The 24,817-nt window shown below is 40.5% G+C and overlaps 1 protein-coding gene across 3 annotated transcripts; it reads right to left on the bottom strand.

The window, feature by feature from the left end:
- Positions 1-257: 257 nt before the first annotated feature.
- Positions 258-23,811, bottom strand: Pcgf6 (polycomb group ring finger 6). Of its 3 annotated transcripts, XM_048338329.1 has the most exons (10): positions 23,412-23,811; positions 22,433-22,532; positions 22,248-22,344; positions 21,448-21,503; positions 21,293-21,352; positions 19,746-19,854; positions 16,004-16,031; positions 10,709-10,807; positions 5,690-5,776; positions 258-1,455 (listed from the first exon to the last, which is right to left on the bottom strand). In XM_048338329.1, exons 1-10 carry the CDS (start codon positions 23,751-23,753, stop codon positions 1,399-1,401), a joined length of 1,035 nt encoding a protein of 344 aa, XP_048194286.1. In that variant the 5' UTR covers positions 23,754-23,811; the 3' UTR covers positions 258-1,398. The 3 variants fall into 3 exon arrangements, with proteins under 3 accessions (XP_048194286.1, XP_048194285.1, XP_048194287.1); XM_048338328.1 differs by lacking the exon at positions 258-1,455 and having other exon boundaries at positions 5,272-5,776; XM_048338330.1 differs by lacking the exon at positions 258-1,455 and having other exon boundaries at positions 5,668-5,776; positions 10,698-10,807.
- Between the last annotated feature and the right edge of the window lie 1,006 nt (positions 23,812-24,817).

The raw sequence follows: 24,817 nt of genomic DNA, 5'->3' as shown, positions 1-24,817 counted from the left end.
ACTGGTAGCTCCCACCTAACTACTCAAGAGGCTAAGATCTGAAGATCACAGTTCAAAGCTATCTGGGCAGAAAAGTCCAAGAGACTCTCTAATTCCAGTTAACTATCAAAAAGCCAGCAGTGGAGCTGTGGCTCAAATGGTCCACAAAAGCTGAAAACTGTACCCAGACCCCAGATTTAAGATCCAGGACAGGCACACAGGTACACAGGCATGCACACATTCACACATACATAATCCACAGTAAAGACATCTCAAAATAGGCTAAAATAAATTTTTATTAAATGTTAGAAGAAAGAGATTGATACACAACTCACACATTCTTTACAAAACAACTGCCAATCTGTGTCCAATTTTTAAAGTTCTATACACATTTGGAAATTCTGTGAAATAGAATGTAAAAATATGTCTTTTAGAAAGCATTAGGATAACAATTTTAGTCAAAATAATGTTTAAAATGGAAGTCTTTGCATGAAAGTGAGCGTTTAGTGATAAAATGAGTAAGTGAACTTTAAACATTAAATAGGTAAAGCTGTCTTACTGAAGAAAAGAGTAAGTATTCTGTAAACTTCTGAAATTCACCTGAAGTGTTTTGTTACTTTCAGAAGCAGTGCTATTAGGAGGTATCAACAACCATACTATAGGAATCTTGAATGATACCACTATGCCTGAAGCACTGGTAACAACCAACTGTATAGGCAAATAAAATTTAAAAATCATCAGAAAGAAGCACCTCTTCTGAGACATGTGAAGATGTATTATTACATCAGAGGCTTATGGCACAGGCCAAAACCCCTATAAGTGACAGTCTCTCCATACAAAGTAAGAGTAATTCATCCATTTTAGAACTGAGTAACATTTCCTTAGTAGTGTTACTGACATAAAAGATACAAGCTTAAACTATGATACAACATACAAAAAAGGGTCAACAGGGTCTTTGAAAGTACACTGCAGGTTAACAAAGACTGACTTTTGTTAAACTGAATCTGATTCAAATACATCTTCATTATTCCAAAAAGATGTTGCCCAACTGATGCCTTTCAGGACAGCAGAAACCCAAACACCAACTTGGAAGATTTATTGCTTAACAAAGGAGTAGACAGTCACCAGTTTACCTCAAAGATGGGAAGGAAGCAGAAAACAACCTCAAAATATTTGCAATTACAAGGAATTTAAAATTTCAGTGTTGTCAACTTTTTGCCCTGAGCTGAGTGCTTTTTAATATATAGTCTCTGGAGAAACAGATACATTCCCATTGCCTATAAATGCTATTGTTCCGGGTGCTGAAAACAGACATTTGTCTTACACAGCAGAGTGGTGGTGACTGTTTGGTGGGAATCTTTGGTGAGATGCAGTTGTGCAAAAAACCTCTTCCTCTTCCTCATAATACCCCTAGCATATTCAAGTTATTTTCAGAGGAGAAACAACAAGACCATAATGAAGGACAAGCAGACCATCCTGAAAAGAGGGGGGAGAAAGCGAGAAACTAGTTTAATAGTTCTTTAAAAGCTAGTTATAAATGATCTAACCCATCACTAATGTGAAATTCTTTGACATAAACATATTATCACAAAAAAAAGAAATTTCTTAAGAGAATCAAGGGTCCTAGATAAATATATCTGTTGATTTACTTAATTGCCTCATCACCAAACACGTGTTGCTTTCTTCTTCCTTTTCTTTTTTGAGGTGAAGTCTTGCTATAGTCCCTAGCCTGGCCTAGAACTCCAGGGTGGTCTTCTTGCCTGACTCCCCCAACTATCTGGGACTATAGGTATGCCACCATACAGGCTCAATGCCTTTTTGTTTTTAAATGACTCTCAGGCTGGGCGCACTGGTGGCTCATGCCCATAATCTTAGCTACTCAGAAAACTTAGATCTGAGGATCATGGTTCAAAGCCAGGATGGGTTAGAAAGTCCATGAGACTCTTTATCGCCAACTAACCACCAGAAAACTGGAAATAAAGCTGTGGCTTCAATTGGTAGAGCACTAACCCTGAGCAGAAAACCCAGGGATAGCACCGAGGGTCCAAGTACAAGCTCCATGACCATGGAAAAAAAAAAAAAAAAGACTCTCAGGAGCCAATTTTGTCATTACCATGTAACTGTACCAGGCATGTTTCTAACTAACCAGTTCTCCAAAAAGAGCTGAAGGAATAAGCTGAAGATGGTGGTACAAACTTTTAAATCCTAACACTTGGGGGTTGAAATAAATCATGAGTTTGAGGCAGTCTAGGCTATACAGGTATACAAGAAAAAAAAAATCAACCACCTCTCTCCTCTCAAAAAAAGAAATATAAGGGCTGGGAATACGGCCTAGTGGTAAAGTGCTTGCCTCCTATACATGAAGCCCTGGGTTCAATTCTTCAGCACCACATATACAGAAAAAGCCAGAAGTGGCACTGTGGCTCAAGTGGCAGAGTGCTAGCCTTGAGCAAAAAGAAGCCAGGGACAGTGCTCAGGCCCTGAGTCCAAGCCCCAGGACTGGCAACAAAAACAAAACAAATAAACAGAAAAAGCTGGAAGTGGCGCTATGGCGCAAGAGGCAGAGTGCTAGCCTTAAGCAAAAAGAAGCCAGGAACAGTGCTCAGGTCCTGAGTTCAAGCCCCAGGACTGGCAAAAAAACAAAACCAAACAAAAAAAGAAATAGTTTTCTTTCTTCACAGACTACCTAAGCATTGCGTGTGTATAATCTCATATATATATATGTATATATATATACATACACATATATAAGTATATATACAAATATGTACATATACACATATATACATATATGAAACCAACTGTCATAAAACATCATGGAACACATAAATGCAGCTCACTATTATGGTAAGTGGTAAGTAAAACTTGGAGACTCTCACCCAATTAAAAGAAATGTAAAATATTGTATATTTGATTTTCTCCTTGAAGAGTATCTTTAGGAGAGGACAGTCATTCCAGTGTTTAGATCTGCTTTTTTGTGTGTTTCTATCTCCTCTTTCCAGGTGTATCCTCTGTACCCAGTAAGCACCCACTCTCCTCAGGTGCTATTTCTACCTTCAGATGCACTGGAAAAGTAGCTAAAAATAAAGAGTCTGGGAGATGTGCAAGATCTGCTTTGAGCAGCAGAGGAGGTGGTGGCACCTAAGCTGCACCCTTCCAGTCCTGCTCTTGCTGCATTTTATCTTTTCTTTCTATGCTAAGCTCATCCATGGCTCCGCTTCCTCATGTCTCACCCACAACTCCATTCACTGCAATCTGGCTTCTGTTCCTGGCAACTCTAGCCAAAGCTCACCAGAATCCCAAAAAAGGGATCACAAATTCAAACACAAGGGCTAGGAAAGTAACTTACGTACTTATGCTAGGTATGTGAGTCAACAAGGAATGGTACATTAAAGGACAGGTGCCTATCTGAAAGAATTGAAACTTAAATATTTAAAACATAAGTGTAAGTGAAATAAAGGTCAACCTCATACCATACTTGGTCTATGCACCATGAAACCTGTTCCAGACTAATTAGCATTATCAAAGTAAATGAACTCATATAACACAAATAGAAAGATTCTACTAACAGATTTACATGCATATAAATCAAACTTTATATAAGGTTAATTTTTGCATAGTTATGTTTGAGAACTGAAAAGCATCATTTTGTGAAATATACTGATATGCAGATATAAAACTGAAATTGTAGTTACAAGCTGTTTCAAGACATCAAAATTACCTCAATGCTTATATAAATTCACATTCTATGAAATAAGTGCTTATAAGCAAAATTTTATCTAGCTTTCCGTTTACATTATTTGTAAACATTATTATCTACATGTTTCCTTTTTAGGTTGCTTGTTCATGGTCTTAGTAACTATCTGTCATGATTTGGATACAGTTTGTCCCTCAAAAGTTCATGTGCTGGGGGCTGGGGATATAGCCTAGTGGCAAGAGTGCTTGCCTTGTATACACGAGGCCCTGGGTTCAATTCCCCAGCACCACATATAAGGAAAACAACCAGAAGTGGCGCTGTGGCTCAAGTGGCAGAGTGCTAGCCTTGAGCAAAAAGAAGCCAGGGACAGTGCTCAGGCCCTGAGTCCAAGGCCCAGGACTGGCAAAAAAAAAAAAAGTTCATGCGCTGGAATCTTGATCTCAAGTATGGGGTTGTTGAGATGGTGGAACCTCAAAGAGGTCAGTCAGGATTAGTGGGCTGTTATTAGGTCACTGGGACTCTCCTATCAAGAATGAATTACTGTGTCTCAAGGGACTGGGTCAGATCTACTGGGACTGATTCATTTGAGTTGTTAGCACAGCCCAGGAATCAATCCTCAGCAATGCCAAAAAGAATGATAGAGAATGAATTAGCTGTCTTTGCCTATTCTCTCTCTCTTTTCCTTTTTTTGGTTCCAAGATCGGAACTAGAACTTGGTATCTGACACTTTACTCATTGGCTGGCACTCAACTAAGTCATGCTTCCAGCACCACTCCCTGTTCCCTTACACACACATCTCTTTTCTGCAAGCTGCCGGTTCCACCTGTCAGCCATGGACTCTGGCCAGAACACCAGCATTATGCTGTTTGGACTTTCCAGCCATCAAAATCATGAGCCAAATAAACTTCTAAGTTTTGACCCTTCAGATACTTTGTTATGGTGACACAAAATAGAGTAATACATTACCTCCCAACCAGAGTCTTCTCTAAGTCAAATTATGTCCCTTCATTTTGGCTCAAAACTCTCCAATCAATAGTTTCCCACCACATTCAATTAAAACCCAAAGTTCATACCATGACCAACAAGGTCCTGTGAGATTTTACTCCAACTGCCAAGATCTCAGTTCCTACCATCTTTCCCTCCCTTGCTATCTCCTAGCTTTTCCTTTGAGGTAGATAAATCATGAATGAATTTGAACCCTGGTAATGACCCTTCATCAAAGAAACAAAGTGTTCTCATGGATATGTAATCTGTGTCTCAGACATACGTATGTAGATGCTGTGGAGAAAGGCAGTTTTGTTTTGTTTTATTAAACAATCCTGGGGCTTGAACTTGGGACCTGGGCACTGTCCCTGAGCTCCTTTTGCTCAAGACTAGCACTCAGGGCTGGGAATGTGGCTTAGTGGTAGAGTGCTTGCCTAGCATGCAAGAAGCCCTGGGTTCAATTCCTCGGCACCACATAAACAGAAAAAGCTGGAAGTGGTGCTGTGGCTCAGGAGGTAGAATGCTAGCCATGAGCAAAAAGAAGCCAGGGACAGTGCTCAGGTCCTGAGTTCAAGCCCCAGGACTAGCAAAAAAAAAAAAAAAAGAAAAGAAATTGCCTAATGATGGATTTCTTCAAATATACACCCATCATTAAGGGATGAGTGTATTAGCTTAGTAGCTAGTGCAGTGATGAGAGTGCAAATAATGTGGGACTGAACTGCATGGGGGGGGGGGGTGAGTCCTGGTTCACCCACTGAGTCACTGTAGGAATTACATGTATTTTCTATACCTCAGTCTCTCTATCTTTAGAATGGAGAAAAGAATACCTACCCCACAGATCAATCCATGCAAAATACTTAACAGTGTCTGACACACAGTATACATTTAATACTAACTACAATTACTGATTTGTAGTCCAGAAAATTTTAAGAAAATTGTGGACTACATGAAAACTTTGCTATTAACATGGACCTTTTCTTTTTCATAATTTTGTGTGTTCAGCATAGGCCTGGTAAGTCTGAGACCTACCTGCATTGCTGAGTCACCTATTGCACGTCGGATTTCCCGGAGAGTCTGGTACGGCTCTAGCAAGTGGTCCCCACAGATGATATCTACCTATGAGAAAGCAAAGCATTATCAGACCACTTCCCTGTTTCAAAGTATCATCTAAAGGAAGGAAAGGGAAGGAAAAATAAACCCACAATATAATTACTTACAGATGAGACTTAGCTATTTTATTTTGGACTGATTAAATATTTTTATAAAAGGTCTTAGAGGCTAACTGCAAGGAGTGCGAGTTACAGCAGGACAATCAATCAGTATAATTTTCAAAATGATCCCTTCAATCTCATAAATTAAATCATGTTTACTAGATTTTTAACCTTGAATTTTCACAAATATTAAAAAATACATATAGTGGGCTGGGAATGTGGCTTAGTGGTAGAGTGCTTGCCTCGCATGCATGAAACCCTGGATTTGATTCCTTAATACCACATAAATAGAAAAAGCCAGAAGTGGCGCTGTGGCTCAAGTGGTAGAGTGCTACTCTTGAGCAAAAGAAGCCAGGGACAGTGCCCAGGCCCTGAGTTCAAGCCCCAGGACTGGGGGAAAAAATTATAGTTTACTGTTTTTTTCTTAAGAACAAAACAGGGCTGGGAATATGGCCTAGTGGCAAGAGTGCCTGCCTTGTATACATGAAGCCCTGGGTTCAATTCCCCAGCACCACATATATAGGAAACAGCCAGAAGTGGTGCTGTGGCTCAAGCAGAGTGCTAGCCTTGAGCAAAAAGAAGCCAGGGACAGTGCTCAGGCCCTGAGTCCAAGGCCCAGGACTGGCCAAAAAAAAACAAAAAACAAAAAACAAAAAAACAGGATGCATTGCAACATCATAAAAAAATCTATTAAGCAAGAGTGCAAGTGACTTGCCTAGCAAGCACACAAGGTATTGGAATCAATCCCTAATACTACCAAAACAACAATAACAACAACAACAACAAAAAACTCTGCTGTAAAATAGTAATTTTTCTTACAATTTAGTCCCAAGCTTAGCAGCTGGTCAGTTAATATTTGATAGTTCTTGATGCTATGTGTGCTATATGGATGTTTGGGTTATTTTTTTTTCTCACAAAAATGGGACCATACCACATATGCTGTTTTATAAACTTAAAAAATGTTAGCCAGGCACCAGTGGCTCACACCTGTAATCCTAGCTATTCAAGCAACTGAGATCTAAGGATAAACATTAGCAGCCAGCCGAGGAAGTAAAGTCCATAAGATTACATCTCCAATTAAGTATCAAAAAGCTGAAGTTGGGCTGGGAATGTGGCTTAGTAGTAGAGTGCTTACCTAGCATACATGAAGCCCTGGGTTTGATTCCTCAGTACCACATAAACAGAAAAAAGCCAGAAGTGGTGCTGTGGCTCAAGAGGTAGAGTGCTAGCCTTGAGCAAAAGCAGCTCAGGGACAGAGCCCAAGCCCCGAGTTCAAGCCCAGGACTGGCGAAACCAACAACAACAACAGCTGGAAGAAAAGCTGTGGCTCAACTGGTAAAATATGACCTTTGTGCGAAAAGGCTAAGGAATAGTGTCCAAGCCCTAAGTTCAAGCCCCAATACCAGCACACAAAACAAAAAACATTAATAAACTGTGCCCAACTTTACATGATGTGTTTTAAAGGGTGATTCACCATAATTCACACACACAAAAATAATGTGTGTGTGTGTGTGTGTGTGTGTGTGTGTGTGTGTGTGTGTGTGTATGTGTGGTGGGCAGAGGGACAGCATCTCACTATGTAGCCCAGGCTGGACTCAAACTCATGGTCCTCTGGCCTCAGTCTGGGATTATAGGAAGGAGACCAGTTATCACTATAAATATTTCATAAATGTATTCAACAGAAAGTCAGTTGTTTGTTTTGTCCCCAAAGTGACCCATGTTTGTTAAACCCCTAGATGGATATCCCTTGGACTCAAGAGTAATCCTGGCTATGACTTGTTCCAGTGATACAACAAGTACACACAACCAGATCAAAGGGAAAAAATGAGGTCTACAGAAATCCATGTACGGGGCTGGGAATATGGCCTAGTGGCAAGAGTGCTAGCCTCGAGAAATCCATGTACATCCCCTCTGGCCTCCCCTCAGTAGAGAAGAAATACCTAGGGTACACCTTTTCTAAAACAGTGGCCAATGCCTTCCTGATGTTTAGAATTTAGGGTTTTTCTTAAAGATTAGTCATGTTAGCACTTTTGCCTACCAAAAGTAGGTTCTAATCATAGCTCCATTGTTTGTATAGTTCATGTACCAGTGAAACACTCTTACCAGTCAGGAAACGTTTTTTGTGCCAATCCTGTGGCTTGAACTCAGGTCCTAGGTACTGTCCCTGAGCTTTTTGTGCTCAAGCCTAGTGCTCTACTACTTGAGCCACAGCTCCACTTCCAGCTTTTTGTTGTTTAAATGAAGAGTTTCAGACTTACTTGCATAGGCTGGCTTCGAATGGCTAGGATTATACAGGGGTGAGCCACTGGTGCCTGGCCATACTATGATGAGAGGTATTTGGAAGCCAAGTTTGTAAATGAAGCTAACAGCCACCTTAAGCAGGCCCTTTTAAAGAGCAATATTGGGGTCTGTATCTCTTTTCTACACAACTACACAACTTCTATATCCTTGTCTTAGACAGAAATGTTAACATGAGTCTCAGAGCTGAATGAAAAATACGCATTATCAAGGGAAGAGAAATTTTTATTGTGTGTGTGTGTATGTGTGTGTGTGTGTGTTTTAGTACTCGAGCTTGAACACAGGACCTGAGAGAGAGCAAGCAAGCTGAGTAAGAGCTTCAGGCCCTAGGGAAAAAAAAAAAAGGAAAATAGTGTGTGTGTGTGTGTGTAAAGGAAAATAGTGAGTGTGTGTGTGTGTGTGTGTGTGTGTGTGTGTGTGTGTCAGTCCTGGGGCTTTAACTCTGGGCCTGGGCACTGTCCCTGAGCTCTTCAGCTCAAGGCTAGCACTCTACCACTTGAGCCACAGTGCTACTTCCGGTTTTCTGAGTGGTTTACTAGAAATAAGAGTCTCACAGACTTTTCTGCCTGGGTTGACTTTGAACCGTGATCCTCAGATCTCAGCCTCCTATGTAGCTAGGATTATTAAAAATAGTTTTTAAACTAGATGTAGTTGAGCACACCTATAATCATAGCTATCTAGGAGGCAGATGTAAAAGGATTACAAGCTTAATGGTAGTCCAGGCCAAAAATAATGACAAGAACTCATCTCAAGAACAAAAGTAGAAACGAAAAGGCTGAAGGTATAGCTCAAGTTTGAGTAAATTTGAGTTAGCTCAAGTTATAGCTATGTCAATTTAGCTCAATTTAGCCATTACACAGTATATACAATTTCAAAACACAATGTTGCACATGACACATATGCATATAATTTTAACAATCCAAAAAATAAAAAAAGGCAAGTACTAGTGGCTCACACTTGTAATCTTAGCTACTCAGAAACCAGTCCAGCCAGGATTGTCCATGAGACTCTTATTTTCAAGTAACCACCAAAAAGCTGGAAGTTGAGCTGTGGCTCAAGTGGTAAAGCACCAGCCTTGAGTGAAAAAGCTAAGAGACAGGGCTGGGAATATAGCTTAGTGGTAGAATGCTTGCCTTACATACATGAAGCCCTGGGTTCAATTGCTCAACATCACATATATATATATATATATATATATATATATATATATATATATATATATATATATATATATATATAAAAAGCCGGAAGTGGGGCTGTGGCTCAAGTGGTAGAGTGCTAGCCTTGAGCAAAAAGAATCCAGGGACAGTGCTCAGGCCCTGAGACCAAGCCCTAGGACTGGCAGAAAAAAAAAAGAAAAAAAATGCACTAAGAGACAGTTCAAGCTCCAGTACAATAACCAACCAACCAACCAAATGAATAAATGGTAGAATCCCTAACACCAAATTTGAGCTTGGGCATTTTATTTATTATCTCTCTCTCTCCCTGTACTGGGATTTACAGTCAGAGCCTCATACTTGCTTGCAAAGTTACTGCTTGAGTCACTCCATGAGCCCCAGCTTTTAAATAATTTAAATCTCCAACTATGACATTTATAAATGGGTATTGTACTTTGATGAAGCTAACGAAGAAAGTAACCCATATCCTGGAGAAAACCCTCCTGGGTATTACTTTTATTTGGGGGGAGAGCACCAGAGTTTGAACTCAGGGCCTTGTGCTTGTTAAGTAGGTGCTCCACCACCTAAATCAAGCCCTGAGCCCTTTTGTTTTGGGCATAGGGTCTCGAATCAATGCCCAGGTGGGCTTAGCCTGAGATCCTGTTGATTCTTCCAATATAGCTAGAACAACAGGTGTATGTCACTACATGTGGATTTTTTTGATTGAAATGAGATCTCACTAGTTTTTCCCTGAGTTGGCTTTAAATCACAACCTTCCTTATTTCTCTCATTTTTTGTGGAGGAGAAAGGTAGAGGGGTACTGATGTCTGAACTCGACCTCATGCTCACTTCTCTTGCTTGCTCACAGCTGATACTCTGTCACTTAAACCATATTCAGCCTGAAAATAGTTTTGACTGGTTATTTTGGAAAGAATCTCATAGACTTTCTGCCCAGGGGCTTCAAACTATGGACTATGGTCCTCCAGATCTCAGCCCCCTAAGTAGTTTAGGATTACAGGTATATGCAGCTTTTGGACCTTGCTTGTCCTTATGTAAGGATGTTCTCCTAAGAAAAGTTGATAATCTTTTGCTCTGCTGAAGCTGAGGCCCTAGAAATCTCTTAGTATTTACAATATCCTCAGTTTTTTTCTCTGACATCAAGAGATGGTCATCAATAACAATTAAGAAACGGGTTGTAAATCAAACATGACTAAATTTGGGGATGGACATCTCTGTGAATCGATACTTAATTGGCAATTACAATGCCTACAGCATCATAAGATAAAAGCCACTAGATGAAATTCTAGATGATTCTTTAATATGCTAATATGCTAAAGATAGTCTCACAATGTCACCTACCATCTTACGTACATGTACTATACCTGACAAGCTGGATCAAGACCCATTTTCCTTCTGAGGAATTTTTCTACATGTCCAATAGTTGCTTCTCCTGAAACTCGAACAAACTTCTTTTCCAATGGCTACAAAAATAAGTAGATAAAAACTATTTTCATATATACTATGTTTACAAATACTTATATGTATATAATATATACAAACATTGAAATGCAAATTTTATAGCAAAAACTATTCAATAGGATCTTGAAAGAAAAATTACTATGAAATTTTAACTTAAACACCAAAGAAGAAAAATAGGAATTCTGGACAGCTTCCCCTCTTTGAGAAATATGCCAATAATTATTTTATTTACTTAATTAATTTTTGGTGCCAGTACTGGGTCTTTAACTCAGGACCTAGTTGCTACTCTTTCACTCAAAGATGGTACTCTACCACTTGAGCCACACCTCCATTTCCAGCTTTTTCTGTGATTAATTAGAGATAAAGAGTCTCATGGACTTTCATGCCTGGGCTGACTTCAAACCACAATCCTCACATCTTCAGCATTCTAAGTAGCCTGGATTACAGGCATGAGCCACCAGCACCTGGCCTACTATTCTACTTTTTGAGTTAAAAATGTCCATAGTAAGCTGGGTATGGTGTCAATACCTATAGCTTAGGATACTCTGGAGACAGACAGGAGGATCCCTTGAGCCCAGAAATTTGAGATCAGCCTGGGCAATACAGTGAGTCTCATTTTAAAATAAAAAAGGTAATTCATAATAATTTTCCCTTTAGTATGGAAAATGAAAGGTTATTTAGGGGCTGGGAATATGGCCTAGTGGCAAGAGTGCTTGCCTCATATACATGAAGCCCTGGGTTCGATTCCCCAGCACCACATATATAGAAAACAGTCAGTAGTGGTGCTGTGGCTCAAGTGGCAGAGTGCTAGCCTTGAGCAAAAAGAAGCCAGGGACAGTGCTCAGGCCCTGAGTCCAAGGCCCAGGACTGGCAAAAAAAAAAAAAAAGAAAGAAAGAAAGGTTATTCAGAAATGTGTGGAACGTGATGCAAGACAAATCTGAGGCAGGACAGTAGAGATCAATACTATCCTGCTTTCCTTTTTCTGAAAAATTAAGGATATCACCAACTAATGCAAATGAAAAGCTCAAAGAATCAGAACTACTGGATACCTATTAGGAAGCTTGCTACATGTTTTTTGGTACTAGCAGAGACAGTGAACGAGCAAGTGAGTTTAGAATGGATATCTAGGGGACTGAGGCAGATTAGATATACATTTGTTCCATAATAATAGCATTCACCTTCCTTATTCTTAAGCTCTTTCCTGGGCTGCGATTATAGGACTTGCCTAGCAGGACAGCTTCTAGGTTAATATCAAGTACTGGAGTAGACTTATACCCCATACTCAATAGGGTTTTTTTATACTCCCATATGATTTGCTACTCTTCTGTTACTCTATGTAATAGCCTCCTACACTAGGCACAAATAAACACTAAGAAAGTTCCACCTCTTTCCACATTAGTATAGTAATCTTTCCTGACATCTATAAAATCAAAAATATAATGATGAAAGTTGAAACAGCTAAGACATGTAGTATATCCCTGTGATCCCAGAATCCAGGAGGCTGAAGCAGGAGGATCACAAGTTGGGAACAAGTCTGCATAAACAGACTGTCTCAAAAAAAAAAAAAAAGATTTGTAGGAAGATTTTAAAATTTCTTCTAGTAAGAAAGATACTATCAACTCAGATCTATTACCCTGAAAAATACTTAACCTTTGTTAACTGAAAAGGCATAGAAACAATGACTATCTGGTATCAAATAAACCAGATGTGACTCTGTAATACCAATGACCACCAAAAGGAAGTAGGACTCCTTGGAGAAATGATTGGCTCTATGTTTGAGGAAAGAGATGTACAAGACATGGAACATGTTGTCATATCAGATAGCAAGGACTATGGCATGACAGGACAATTTGAACTGATAAGGATAAATAAAAAAATGGGTTGTAAAAATATATTTACATCATGAATTCATAATAAAGACAAAAACAAATAAAACTTAAATATGCTGATACACTGCAATTAACAATTTATATGCTCCTTGAGTTATTTCTTTTCTTTTTTTTTGTCTGTTGTGGACTTGAACTCAGGCCTGGGCTCTGTCCCTGAGGTCTTTTGCTCAAGGTTAGTACTTTATCACTTTGAGCCACAGTTCCACTTCCAGTTTTTGAGTGGTTAATTGGAGAGATAAGAGTCCTGGACTTTTCTGTCAGCCTGGCTTTTAACTATGATCCTCAGATCTCAGTTCCTGAATAGCTAGAATTACAGGCGTGAGCCACCAGTGCCTGGCTGAGCCATTTCAATCAACAGTTTCCAGCTAGATTCCTTTACCTCTTTCCTTTTTATTTGTTGAAGAAACCGAGCCGTTTGCCATGTGGAGTTGTGGTCTAGTATATCCCTTCATGTAATTGAACACATTCTGTTGTTCCATGTTTCCTGGAAATGAGGTGTTCAATCTAGAGGCATGATCACACTTTACAGGTGGAATCATTATCATGTTCTCTGATGTGTGGGGGCAGAATGACATAAATATTCTAGGCATACATGTACTTTTGTGGAAACAGCAGAGTATGGATTTATTTCTGGTTTATTCTTTATGAGGCTTTAGAACTGTTAGCCATCTGACTTCTGGAGGTGACTGGACAGATACCTTCGAGCACATAGGAGTTATAACTCTATGATGGTACCATACAGAAAGTTACCTGCCACTTTCCCATGTTATAAAATGTGTCATTGATATGCAACACTTACCTAAAGTGAACCAACTGGTACCATTCTTTATAAGAGACTCAGTTAACCAAAAATCATGGAGACTTATTAAGTTGCCTTTATCATAGTCATCTGAGATAAACTATAAAGTACTTCCATCCAAGCTGGGTGCTGGTGGTTTATGCCTGTAATACTAGCTACTCATGAAGCTGAGATCTAAAGATCACAATTTGGGGCTGGGAATATGGCTTAGTGGCAAGAGTGCTTGCCTCGGATACATGAAGTCCAGGATTCGATTCCCCAGCACCACATATATAAATAATGGCCAGAAGTGGCGCTGTGGCTCAAGTGGCAGAGTACTAGCCTTGAGCAAAAAGAAGCCAGGGACAGTGCTCAGGCCCTAAGTCCAAGGCCCAGGACTGGCAAAATAAATAAATGAATAAAATTTAAAAAAATCACAATTTGAAGCCAACCCAGGCAGAAAAGTCCCCTATGAGATTCATCTCCAATAAACTACCAGAAAACCAGAAGTGGCACCATGGTTCAAAGTGGTAGAGTACTAGCCTTAAGCAAAAGAGCTCAGGGACAGTGCCTAGGTCCTGAGTTCAAAACCCATGACCAACCAAAAACAAAGATTGAAAACTTCGATCTAGAGAAATACTTGCCTATTTCTGTGTTTTAATTCATATCGCTAAGCTAGAGTGTTCATAAAACAATATATACAACCAATAATTCACTCAACTTTAGCATATGTAGGCTTCGACAATCATTGAAAATCTCAAAGATCAAAGGCACCTATTCCTTAATATTTACAATCCCAAATAACTATAAGATGGTTTTCCCCTTTAAAGAAGTTACTATTCATTCCCAAGCCGGGAGCCAGTGGCTCATGCCTGTAACCCTAGCTACACATGAGGCTGAGATCTGAGGATCTCAGCTCAAAGCAGTAAGTCTATGAGACTCTTATCTCCAATTAACCAGCAGGAAACCAGAAGTGTAGCTTAAAGTTGTAAAGTGCTAGTCTTTCTTTTTTTTCTTTTTTGCCAGTCCTGAGGCTTGAACTCAGGGCCTGAGCACTGTCCCTGGCTTCTTTTTGCTCAAGGCTAGTACTCTGTCACTTGAGCCACAGTGCCACTTCCGGCTTTTTCTGTATATGTGGTACTGAGGAATCAAACCCAGGGCTTCATTAATGCAAGGCAAGCACTCTACCGCTAAGCCACATTCCCAGCCCCTAAAGTGCTAGTCTTGAGAAAAAAAAGCTCAGAGACAGTGCCTAGGCCCTGAGTTCAAGCCCCACAATTGACAGGAAAAAAAAGTTATGATTTCTGGATGACTTTACTACAGCAGCCACACTGTACACATGGCATCTGGGATTTGGGGGCCTTTAACACAATTCTCAGATTATCTTACTTCTAAAATCTCAGTGAATGACTGAAGTAGCCAGGTTAATTTGACTCAAAAATGTTGCATGTAAATAAAATTTTGAGTTCACATTTAACACAATTTTATAAAGTATTTGCTTATTGTTTTATTTCTACTGTTTTGAAAAACAAATTCCTTTTTTCTTTTTTTTTTGGTGCCAGTCCTGGGGCTTGAACTCAGGACCTGGGCACTGTTTGCTCAAGGCTAGAGCTCTACCACTTGAGCCACAACTCCAGGTCTGTTGTGTGTGTGTGTGTGTGTGTGTGTGTAATTGGAGATAAGAATCTTAGACTTTCTTACCCAGGCTGGCCTCTAACCCTGATCCTCCGCCTCCTGAGTAGCTAGGATTACAGGTGCCATCAGTGTCCAGCCCATTCCTTTTTTGGAGGCAGTCACTACTGGGGATTGAACTCAGGTCCTCATGCTTGTGAGGCAGGTGCTCTATCACTTGAGCTTACCTCTGGTCCCTTTGCCTTAGCTATTCTCCAGGTCTAGTCTCGTTTATGGCCAGGCCAGCCTGGGCTGTGATTCTCCTACTTTTGCATCCCTATGTCACTGGGGATAACAGGAAATCGCATAGCTAGCCCTTGTATTTTCTCCATACCTGTGGTAATAGGCACACACCCCTATACCCAGCCATTGAGTGGACTTTTATGCCCAGGCTAGGCCACAACCTCAATCCCCTGATCTCTGCTTACCAAGTAACTAGCCTTACCAGTGTGAGCCACAGAGCCCAGGCTTATCTCTCTCTTTTTTTTTTTTTGGCCAGTCCTGGGGCTTCGATTCAGGGCCTGAGCATTGTCCCTGGCTTCTTTTTGCTCAAGGCTAACACTCTGCCACTTGAGCCACAGCGCCACTTCTGGCCTTTTCTGTATATGTGGTGCTGGGGAATTGAACCCAGGGCCTCATGTATATGAGGCAAGCACTCTTGCCACTAGGCCACATCCCCAGCCCCCAGGCTTATCTCTTATTCTCACATACCTATTACAACAGAGCAGTGCTGAATGCACATGTTCTAATAACTTACTTATCAAATATTTTTATAATAAAAGATACTCTCCATTAGATTGCTAGGCTGACTCAACTGTATATACAGAATCATTTCATGAAATTAATAAAAGTAAAATACCTTAAAATGTCCTGTATCTTCATTAGCACTGAAAAAGGAGAGCAAGCCTAGTCAATATTTAAATTAAATGAATCAAAAACATAAACATGAAAATAAAATCTGAGAAACATTGACTTATTTTAAAACATGACCACCTTAAACTATTATGAAATAAACAAATGTAACTGGCATTTCTGCTACCTGATGGTAAGGCAAAAGGAGTTTTGTTTAGCATTTAATGTAACTTTCTATACTTAATTTCTTCCATATATATATATGTATATATATAATATTTTTTTTTTTGCTAGTGGTACTGGTGTTTGAACTCAGAGCCTTGCACTTACTAGGCAGGTGCTCCTCCTCTTGAGCCAACCCCTCCAGATCTTTTTTGGATAGTTTCAAATTTATGACTGAGTAGGCTTGGACTGAGATTGCTTCCTGAATGACTAGGATAACAGACTCACACATTGCACACACCTTTTATTGGTTGAAATGGAGTCTTACTTTTTGCCCAGGCTGTTTGGTTTTGTTTTGGAGGTTAGTTTTTGTTTTTTGTTTTTTTTTTGTCATGTATGGGGCTTGAACTCTGGGCCTGGGCACTGTCCCTGAGCACTTCAGCTCAAGGCTAGCACTCTAAAGACCACTTGAGCCATAGCACCACTTTGGTTTTGTGGTGGCTAACTGGAGATAAGAATCTCATGGACTTTCCTGCCTGGGCTGGCTTTGAACCATGATCATCAGATCTCAGCCTCCTGAGTAGCTAGGATTACAGGTGTGAGCCACTGGTGCCTGGCTCAGGCTGGTCTTCCAACAGAAATTTCCCAATCTCTTAACTCCTAAGAAGCTAGGTTTATAAGTGTGAGCCACCACACTCCAAAAAAAGATACAATATTGAGAGTGTCTCCACAGTTGGCTTTTAGCATTTTGCAGCTTAAACTACAATTTCTCTTTTAAGTCTTTTGTTGTTGTTGTTGTTGTTGTCAGTGTTGATACTGGGGCTTGAATGTAGAGCCTCTCATACTCTCACTTGGTTGTTTTTGCTCAAGGCTGGTGTTTTACTACTCAAGTCTCAGCTCCACTTCCAGCTTTTTTGCTGGTTAATTAGAGTCTCAAGGACTTATTTGCTCAGGTTACTTGAGATCCTCAGATCTCAGAATGAGTAGCTAGTATTACAGACCTAAGCTACAAGCTTAATTTCTCTGTCTGTCTGTCTGTCTCTTTTTTTTTTTTTGGTGCTTGAACTCAGGCCTGGGTCCTGTCCCTGAGCTTTTTTTTGCTCAAGACTAGCACTCTACTATTTAAGCCACAGCTCTGCTTCTAGCTTTTTGGTGGTTAATTGGAGGTAAGTGTTTCATGGACTTTGCTGCCTGGGCTGGATTTGAAGTGCATCCTAAGATCTCAGCCTCCTGAGTATCTAGGATTACAGGCATGAGCCACCAGCACACAGTTCTGTCTGTCTGTCTCTGTCTCTCTCTGTATAAAATGTATACATACATACATACATATAATAGTAATCAGTGTGTTTTCCATCTATAGTTAACTTTTATATGGTAAGATTTCTTACAAAGCTTCTATCTTTTCTGCTGTTTCACTTGCAACATAACCACCTTGTCATGATTTTACTCAGTATGCCTTTCTTCTAGAGCCCAAGGACATTCCTTGATTAAATCAATTACTTTAATGTCATAGCAGAAATTAGGGGTGCTGATGCTGAGCACCTACTTTGTGCCACACCTTATATTAGCTATCATATATTTATGAACATTTTTCATTTAGTCTTGATAACATCCCAGGAAACCAAGTGTAAATAACCTTTGTATTTACACTTGGGCAGCTCACCTACCACTTGTCCTGTCAGCAAAGAGCTTCCTATATAGTTTCTTAATAATCAAGTTGAGGGGCTAGGAATATGGCTTAGCGATAGAATGCTTGCCTAGCATGCATGAAGCCCTGGGTTCAATTCCTCAGCACCACATAAACAGAAAAAGCTGGAAATGGTGCTGTGGCTCAAGAGGTAGAGTGATAGCCTTGAGCAAAAAGAAAAAAGAGACAGTGCTCAGGCCTTGAGTCCAAGCCCAAGGTTTGGCAAAAAAAGAAAAAAAATCAACTTGAGGATACAGGATGAATATTTCAAGAGACGAATGTAACAACACAGTATAGGTAACAAGAAATTCTATGGACATCCTATGATTATGAGAAAATAGCTGAGGCAAAAAAAGAAATATAGACTTTTTTAAACTGTATTTTCTTTTTGGAACTGGGAATCGAACCCAGGACATTGTACTTGTTAGGCAAGTTCTTTGCCACTGAGCTACATACTAGCCTAGATTTTCTAAAAAAAAAAGAAAAGAATTTTGACTTGTCTGTGAGCTATAAAGATACAATATCTAGTTTGAAACATGCCAACTTTGTGACAACAGTCTGTTTTACAATGTCGCAATATCGAGTATACCACAGGCTACAGTGTAATACTTGGAGTTACAAAAAATATCTAACTACTTTGGAAAATAATTTTGTAAAATCAAAAATTTTGTAAAATCAAAAATCAGCAAATCGAAATACCCAATATTCTAAATTGTTGTTGTTGTCGTACTGTGATTTAAACTTAGGGCACTATGCTTTCTATGCCACTACTCTCTCACTGAAGCCCTGTCCCCAGCCTCCATAATTTCTGGGTCTATACAAGAACCAGGGTTCAAACTCAGGGTCTTTCACTCAGCTTTTCACACTTATGGCTGAGGGTCTACCACTGGAGCCATGGATATCGCCACTAGAGGTAGAGTTTGAGGACTTTTCTGCCCAGGCTGACTCTGAATCACATTCCTGCAAGTCTTAGGCTTCTGTGTAGCTAAGATTAAAGGCATGAGCCACTGGCACCTAGCTCTTGTAATAATTTTTAGGAGAATTAAAAAAATAATAATCTAAGTACAGGATTTTTTTTTTTTTTTTTTTTTTTTTTGCCAGTCCTAGGCCGTGAACTCAGGGCCTGAGCACTGCCCCTGGCTTCTCTTTGCTCAAGGCTTGCACTCTGCCACTTGAGCCACAGCGCCACTTCTGGCCATTTTCTGTATATGTGGTGCTGAGGAATCGAACCCAGGGCCTCATGTATACAAGGCAAGCACTCTTGCCACTAGGCCATATTCCCAGCCCAGTACAGGATAATTTTGTAATTGGAATTTTTGAAACGTTCTTTATGGCTCTGAGCCCTGTTTTGACCAAATTATGATGATGAGTGGGGAGGAGGGGGTAATAAAGGAGGTAGAGGGAGGGAATGGAACCAACTTTTTCTGTATTTTGTATTATATATTTTCTTTAACATGTAACCAATCACTATCTTATCAATAAATATAGTCAGCTGATCTCAATAAAAGTTGTTTAGGTGGACATGGTGGGCCGCACCTATGATACTAGCACTTTAGAGGCTAAGGCATCAGGACCAGAAGTTCAAGACCAACCTAAACTACATATAAACACTTTGTATCAAAAAACCATTTGTTCTTTTGTTTTGTTTTTGTTGCCAGTCCTGGGGCATGGACTCAGGGCCTGAGCACTGTCCCTGGCTCCTTTTTGCTCAAGGCTAGCACTCTACCTCTTGAGCCACAGCACCACTTCTGGCTTTTTCTATATATGTGATGCTGAGGAATTGAACCCAGGGCTTCATATATACGAGGCGAGCACATTATCACTAGGACATATTCCCAGTCCAAAAAACCATTTCTTTATGCTAAAGTTAAAAGGTACAATTTTTTTTAATTGTACTCACCCAATGAACTCTAGTAATAAAGACATATCAAGTTCAGGTGGAATACGAAACACTGACTCTAGAACTTTCTTAGCTCTTCCTTTGTTTGAAGGGACGGGCTGTGGAACAGCTATTTGACAGCCAAAACAAACAAACAAATAACAATTTTACATTGAGATATTTGAAAAAAAAAGGCAATTAAAACTATGTTGACTAAAAGAGCATAAAGCACTTTATCATTCTCTTATATTACTAACATCTATGCTGTCCAACACCAGTGTATTTAGCGGGAAACTCAGAATCTACTCCACAAGGGAAGGCTGACATGGTTGGCTGGTTTTTCAGGCCCCAGACAGAGCTCATCAGAATAACATGATTTGTATATAGTACTTTATAAAAACTATATGTGTCAGGGTTTATTCTTAGCTCATTATATTCAGCCTGTACTTATTATAATTCTATCATGCCTGTAACTCATGCTTTTTGTTTTTTGTTTTTTGTGCCAGTCCTGGGGCTTGGACTCAGGGCCTGGGTACTATCCCTGGCTTTTTTTCTCTTTTTTGCTTAAGGCTAACACTCTACCACTTGAGCCACAGTGCCACTTCTGGCCTTTTCTATATATATGGTGCTGAGGAACTGAACACAGGGCTTCATGTATGCAAGGCAAGCATTCTCCTACTAGGCCACATTCCCAGCTCAACTCCTGCTCTTTAAGAAAAAAGGAGAAAAACCAAACTGATTAGGAGTAAATTAAGGGACTTGCCTAACCCACCAGTAGTAGAAGAACTGCCAAATCTGATTGTCATACTACATTATATTACAGCATCATAAAAATGTCTGTGCAGTTACTATGTGCCAGGCACTGTTTTAAGTGCTTGTAGTATTCGAGTCTTTTTAAAAAATGAAGTGCCATTATCATCTATATTTTATAGATAAGGAAACAGACCCTGAAATTATTTGCTAAGGTCATCTAGTACAGTGACAGAGCTAGGAACAAACTAAAAAGTCTAGCTCCAGGCAGGGAATATGGCCTAGTGTCAAAAGTACTTGCCTTGTATACATGAAGCCCTAGGTTCAATTCCTCAGCACCATATATATAGAAAATGGCCAGAAGTGGCACTGTGGCTCAAGTGGCAGAGTGCTAGCCTTGAGCAAAAGGAAGCCAGGGACAGTGCTCAGGCCCTGAGTTCAAGGCCTAGGACTGGCAAAAAAAAAATAGTCTAGCTCCAGAGCCTATACCCCTATTCTTTAAACAATTTAACTGAGTTTACACTGCAACATTATCTTCAGACTATCTCTCCCTCTCTGATCATATAAGTAGCTATTCTTAAAAAGAACCTCAAAGGGCACAAGTTTTATTAATTTAGAATTCTTTTTGTCATTCATGGGGTTTGAACTCTCGGCCTGGGCACTGTCCCAGTATCATGGACTTTCCTGCACAGCTGGCTTTAAACCATGATCCTCAAATCTCAGCCTTCTGAGTAGCAAGGATGACAGGTGTGAACCACCACACCCGGCTTTAGAATTCTTTAATCTATAAATATATTGCAGTATTCAGCCAAACTTACCAGGTTTAGGCACTTCTAGACCTCTTTCTTTATAGAAATCATGCATTTGCTTTTTCTCTCCTAAAATATGATAAAACACAGACTAAATTATACTTAAAATGTAACTAGTAGAGTCAGAGATGCTGAGGTTCACAACTATGCAATAAAAAACTTACTTTCCTCTAGGTTGACCACTAATTTGTACACTATGTCTTGTAACTGTCGGTCCAACCTAATAAAAAAAGAAAGGATGAAGAATACCTCAGAATTCAGAGACATGCATTTTGGTAGACTGAATTCACCTTGTTTTCCCTTAGAGGGAAAGACACCACTTCTAGCAACTAAGATATAGCTCATCTGAGAAGAACTTAAGTACTTATATGTAATTATAAGCACTCACGGATTCCTTGATGTACATTAAACTGTTCCTTGTGATATTTGGTCCATTCCTCAAGAATTTGAGCTTAAGGGCAGAGATTGTATTCTAAACCTCTGTGTATCACCTACAAAACATTCACTTGTCCATAAAGGTAACAAAAACTTATTACTTGTAAATGAATGTAAGAAATTTACTTATGGTATTTTTCTTCTCCTAGGAAGCAGAGTGTAAACTAAAAACTTGGTTAATAAGTCATGACGACTTGACTGATGAAGAGACCAGCTGTTTCAGTACTCCTTCTGAAATAATAGCCTAAGTATTATATAATGAAAATGACTAAAATATCCCCTTAACTTGGGTGATGGGATTAAAATCCTCAAGGAAAGAAGCTTGTTTTCTTTTTTTCTTTTTATGTATGTATTTACTTTTTATCCTCAGTAGACATCACAGTGCCTGGTACAAAGTAAGTATTCTACACACATGTAATTCTCTTTTAATTTTGAGGGAGGTCAATAATTTATTCCCAACTACATCTTGTCAAACTTACACGGGGTGGGGGAAGCCTTAAAATAGCTGTTACTTAGATATTCTTCTTACCTTATGTTATAAAGAGGTTGTGTCTGATGTACTACAATATTGCACTTTGGACATCGGTTGCTATAGTAGAAATGTCTTACGATGCAGCTTTTACAAACTGTTGAAGAAGAAAATGTTTTACTTAGGATATTTTAAAGATTTAAAAAATGGAAAATATTATCCAGAATTGTAAACCACATGCTTACAGGTATGAAGACATTCTGTAATGGTAGTCGCCTCTATTAAGTAACCTTTGCAAATGGAACACAAGATGTATGGGGTCAGCTCAGCAAGATTAATCAGGCGCTGTAAAGGCAATGGTGATAGCTTTAAGTTAACAACCCTTTCCCTTCTCAAATTCTTCAACCAGCCAGGCCTAGTGGACTGCGTCTGTACTCCCAGCTATATCAGGCGCCTATAGCTTGCTTGAGCCCAGGAGTTCAAGGGCAGCCTGGGCAACACAGCAAGAGACAGACCACTGCCATCTCCTAGCAAAACAAATCAAACCACAATCACAAATTTTCTCTGTAAACAATGTATAAATTGAATTGCAACATAGAAGCAGAGAACTCTAACCCTTCAAAAGACGGCTGAAAGTTACAATGATTCAGTATAGAGCAATGTTTCCAAGGGATAGGATTCTCTCGGACATATTGTAAGTTGACAGTAAACGTCATCTCACCGTATTTTTCTTACACAATGGGAAAACTTTCTTTATATTGGTGTTCAAGTTTCATAAACTCGTTCCGAGTCTGCAAATGCACTATCTAACTTGATGAATGAAGTACCACGTTATTAAGGAAATAGAGAAAGGGTTACCATCCTTCCCATCCACACCCTGCAGAAAGAGACGATTCTCAGGGCAGGGGTAACGGATCTCCAGGGCAGGGGTAACATCTCCGGGACGCCTCACCCTCCCGTCACGCCAGTAATCTCAGTAATTCTTTGCAGGATGAGTGAGGACGACTCGGAGAGCCCTAAGCGACCCGCGGGAACCTCACATACGTGGGCAGGCCATGGGGCCAGGGAGCGAGGCCTGCCCGCGCCACGCGCCACGCGACAGGGTGGGTGAGGTGGGGGGCACCGGTGCCAACCGCTGCAGCAGCCATGGGAGAGGGGGTCGGGGGATGGGGCTGACGAGGGCCAACCACCCCCCACCCCCCAGGCCTCCCAGGCTGCAAATACCTCCTCTTCGTCCTCGGACTCGGGCCGCCCCGCCTCCAGCCTGAGCGAGAAGTGGCTCATTTCTTCCTCCTCCTCCTCTTCCTCCTCCTCGTCTTCCTCCATTTCCTCCTCCTCCTCCAGGTCCTCGTCGTAGTCTTCGAAGCGGCTTTTCAAGCGGCCAAGGCTGCGTTCGAACTCCAGCTCTGGGGGTCGGGAGCCCGAGCACCCGGAAGCCCCCGCCTCGGGCAAGGGCACCGGGGTGAGAGTAGGCGGAGAGTCAGGAGATGGGGACGGCCTGGCAGCGGCCCCCTCGGCCTCGGCCGGGTCGGGGCTGCCCGTCGTCACCACCGCGACCCCCTCCATGGCGAGGGCACAAGGCTGAGAGGCTGGGCAGCCGGAAAGCGCGGGAGTTCCGCAGGTCTCTGTCTCTCCACTGCGCAGGCGCCGGGAACTTGCTGGGGCAGCTGGGAAATGTGGTTCCTCCGGAAACCCACCGGTTCAGGTGTGTGGGGCGGGGCTGGCGGGCCGCACCTTCTAGGAGGGTTACTCAATATCTGTTTTGAAAAGCTTGATGCTCTCCTCGCGACGTTTTCTTTTCTTTTCTTTTTTTTTTCTTGTAGCGTCTATTAATTGTACAAACTGAGGAGTTTCAGTGTAGGATTTCCATACATATAATCACCGATCATATTTATATATCATCTCTGATACTGGCCCCTTCTTTCCCTTTTTTGTTTGCCATGGGCTTCTTATTTTGTAAGCATTTGCTTACAACGCACTTAGATCGTGTTGTTTTTGTTCCTTGCTCAGATTCTCGGAGAAGCTTTTTATCATTTTTTTAATCTTCCATTTATCTTTCCCCTTTTAGACCTATATTCCACTTAAAAGAGAAAATGTGGTATTTATTTTTTCAGTTCTGCTGAGCATGATTTTCTCCACTTCCATTTTCCTGCAAATGACCTAATTCTTTTATTATTTACAGCTGAACAATATTTTATGGAATTTATATACATACATACATACATATACATATATGTATATACATACATAGACACACACACATTTTCCTTCTTTTTTTCTTTCCGGTCTGTCGCGGGGCTTGAACTCGGGGTCTGGGCGCTGTCCCTTAGCTCTCCAGCTCAACACTAGCACTCTACCACTTAAGCCACAGCGCCACTTCTGGTTTTCTGGTGGTTAATTGTTAAAAAGTCACAGGGTGGGCAACGATACTTATAACACACTATGTTGGAAATGAACTTTACAACTTGAGGGAAAGTGGGAGAAAACAAGGGAGGGGTAATAATGTTAGACAAGAAATGTACTCATTACTTATGTAACTGTAACCTCTCTGGCATCACCCTTACAATAAAATTAAATTAATTTAAAAAAATTGTTAAAAAGTCTCATGGACTTTCCTTCCCTGGGCTGGC

Source organism: Perognathus longimembris, chromosome 2, assembly GCF_023159225.1.
Source record: "Perognathus longimembris pacificus isolate PPM17 chromosome 2, ASM2315922v1, whole genome shotgun sequence".
In the NCBI taxonomy this organism is placed as follows: domain Eukaryota; kingdom Metazoa; phylum Chordata; class Mammalia; order Rodentia; family Heteromyidae; genus Perognathus; species Perognathus longimembris.
This window is presented reverse-complemented; position numbering and strand designations above follow the sequence as displayed.

Excerpts from the sequence above, each read along its gene's own strand:
- Pcgf6 (XM_048338328.1), bottom strand. The coding sequence starts at position 23,753 with ATGGAGGGGGTCGCGGTGGTGACGACGGGCAGCCCCGACCCGGCCGAG. Across the intron at positions 21,504-22,247 it reads CAACCTCTTTATAACATAAG|GTTGGACCGACAGTTACAAG; the intron begins GTAAGAAGAATA and ends TTTTTTTATTAG. Across the intron at positions 21,353-21,447 it reads AGTGGTCAACCTAGAGGAAA|GAGAGAAAAAGCAAATGCAT; the intron begins GTAAGTTTTTTA and ends ATCATATTTTAG.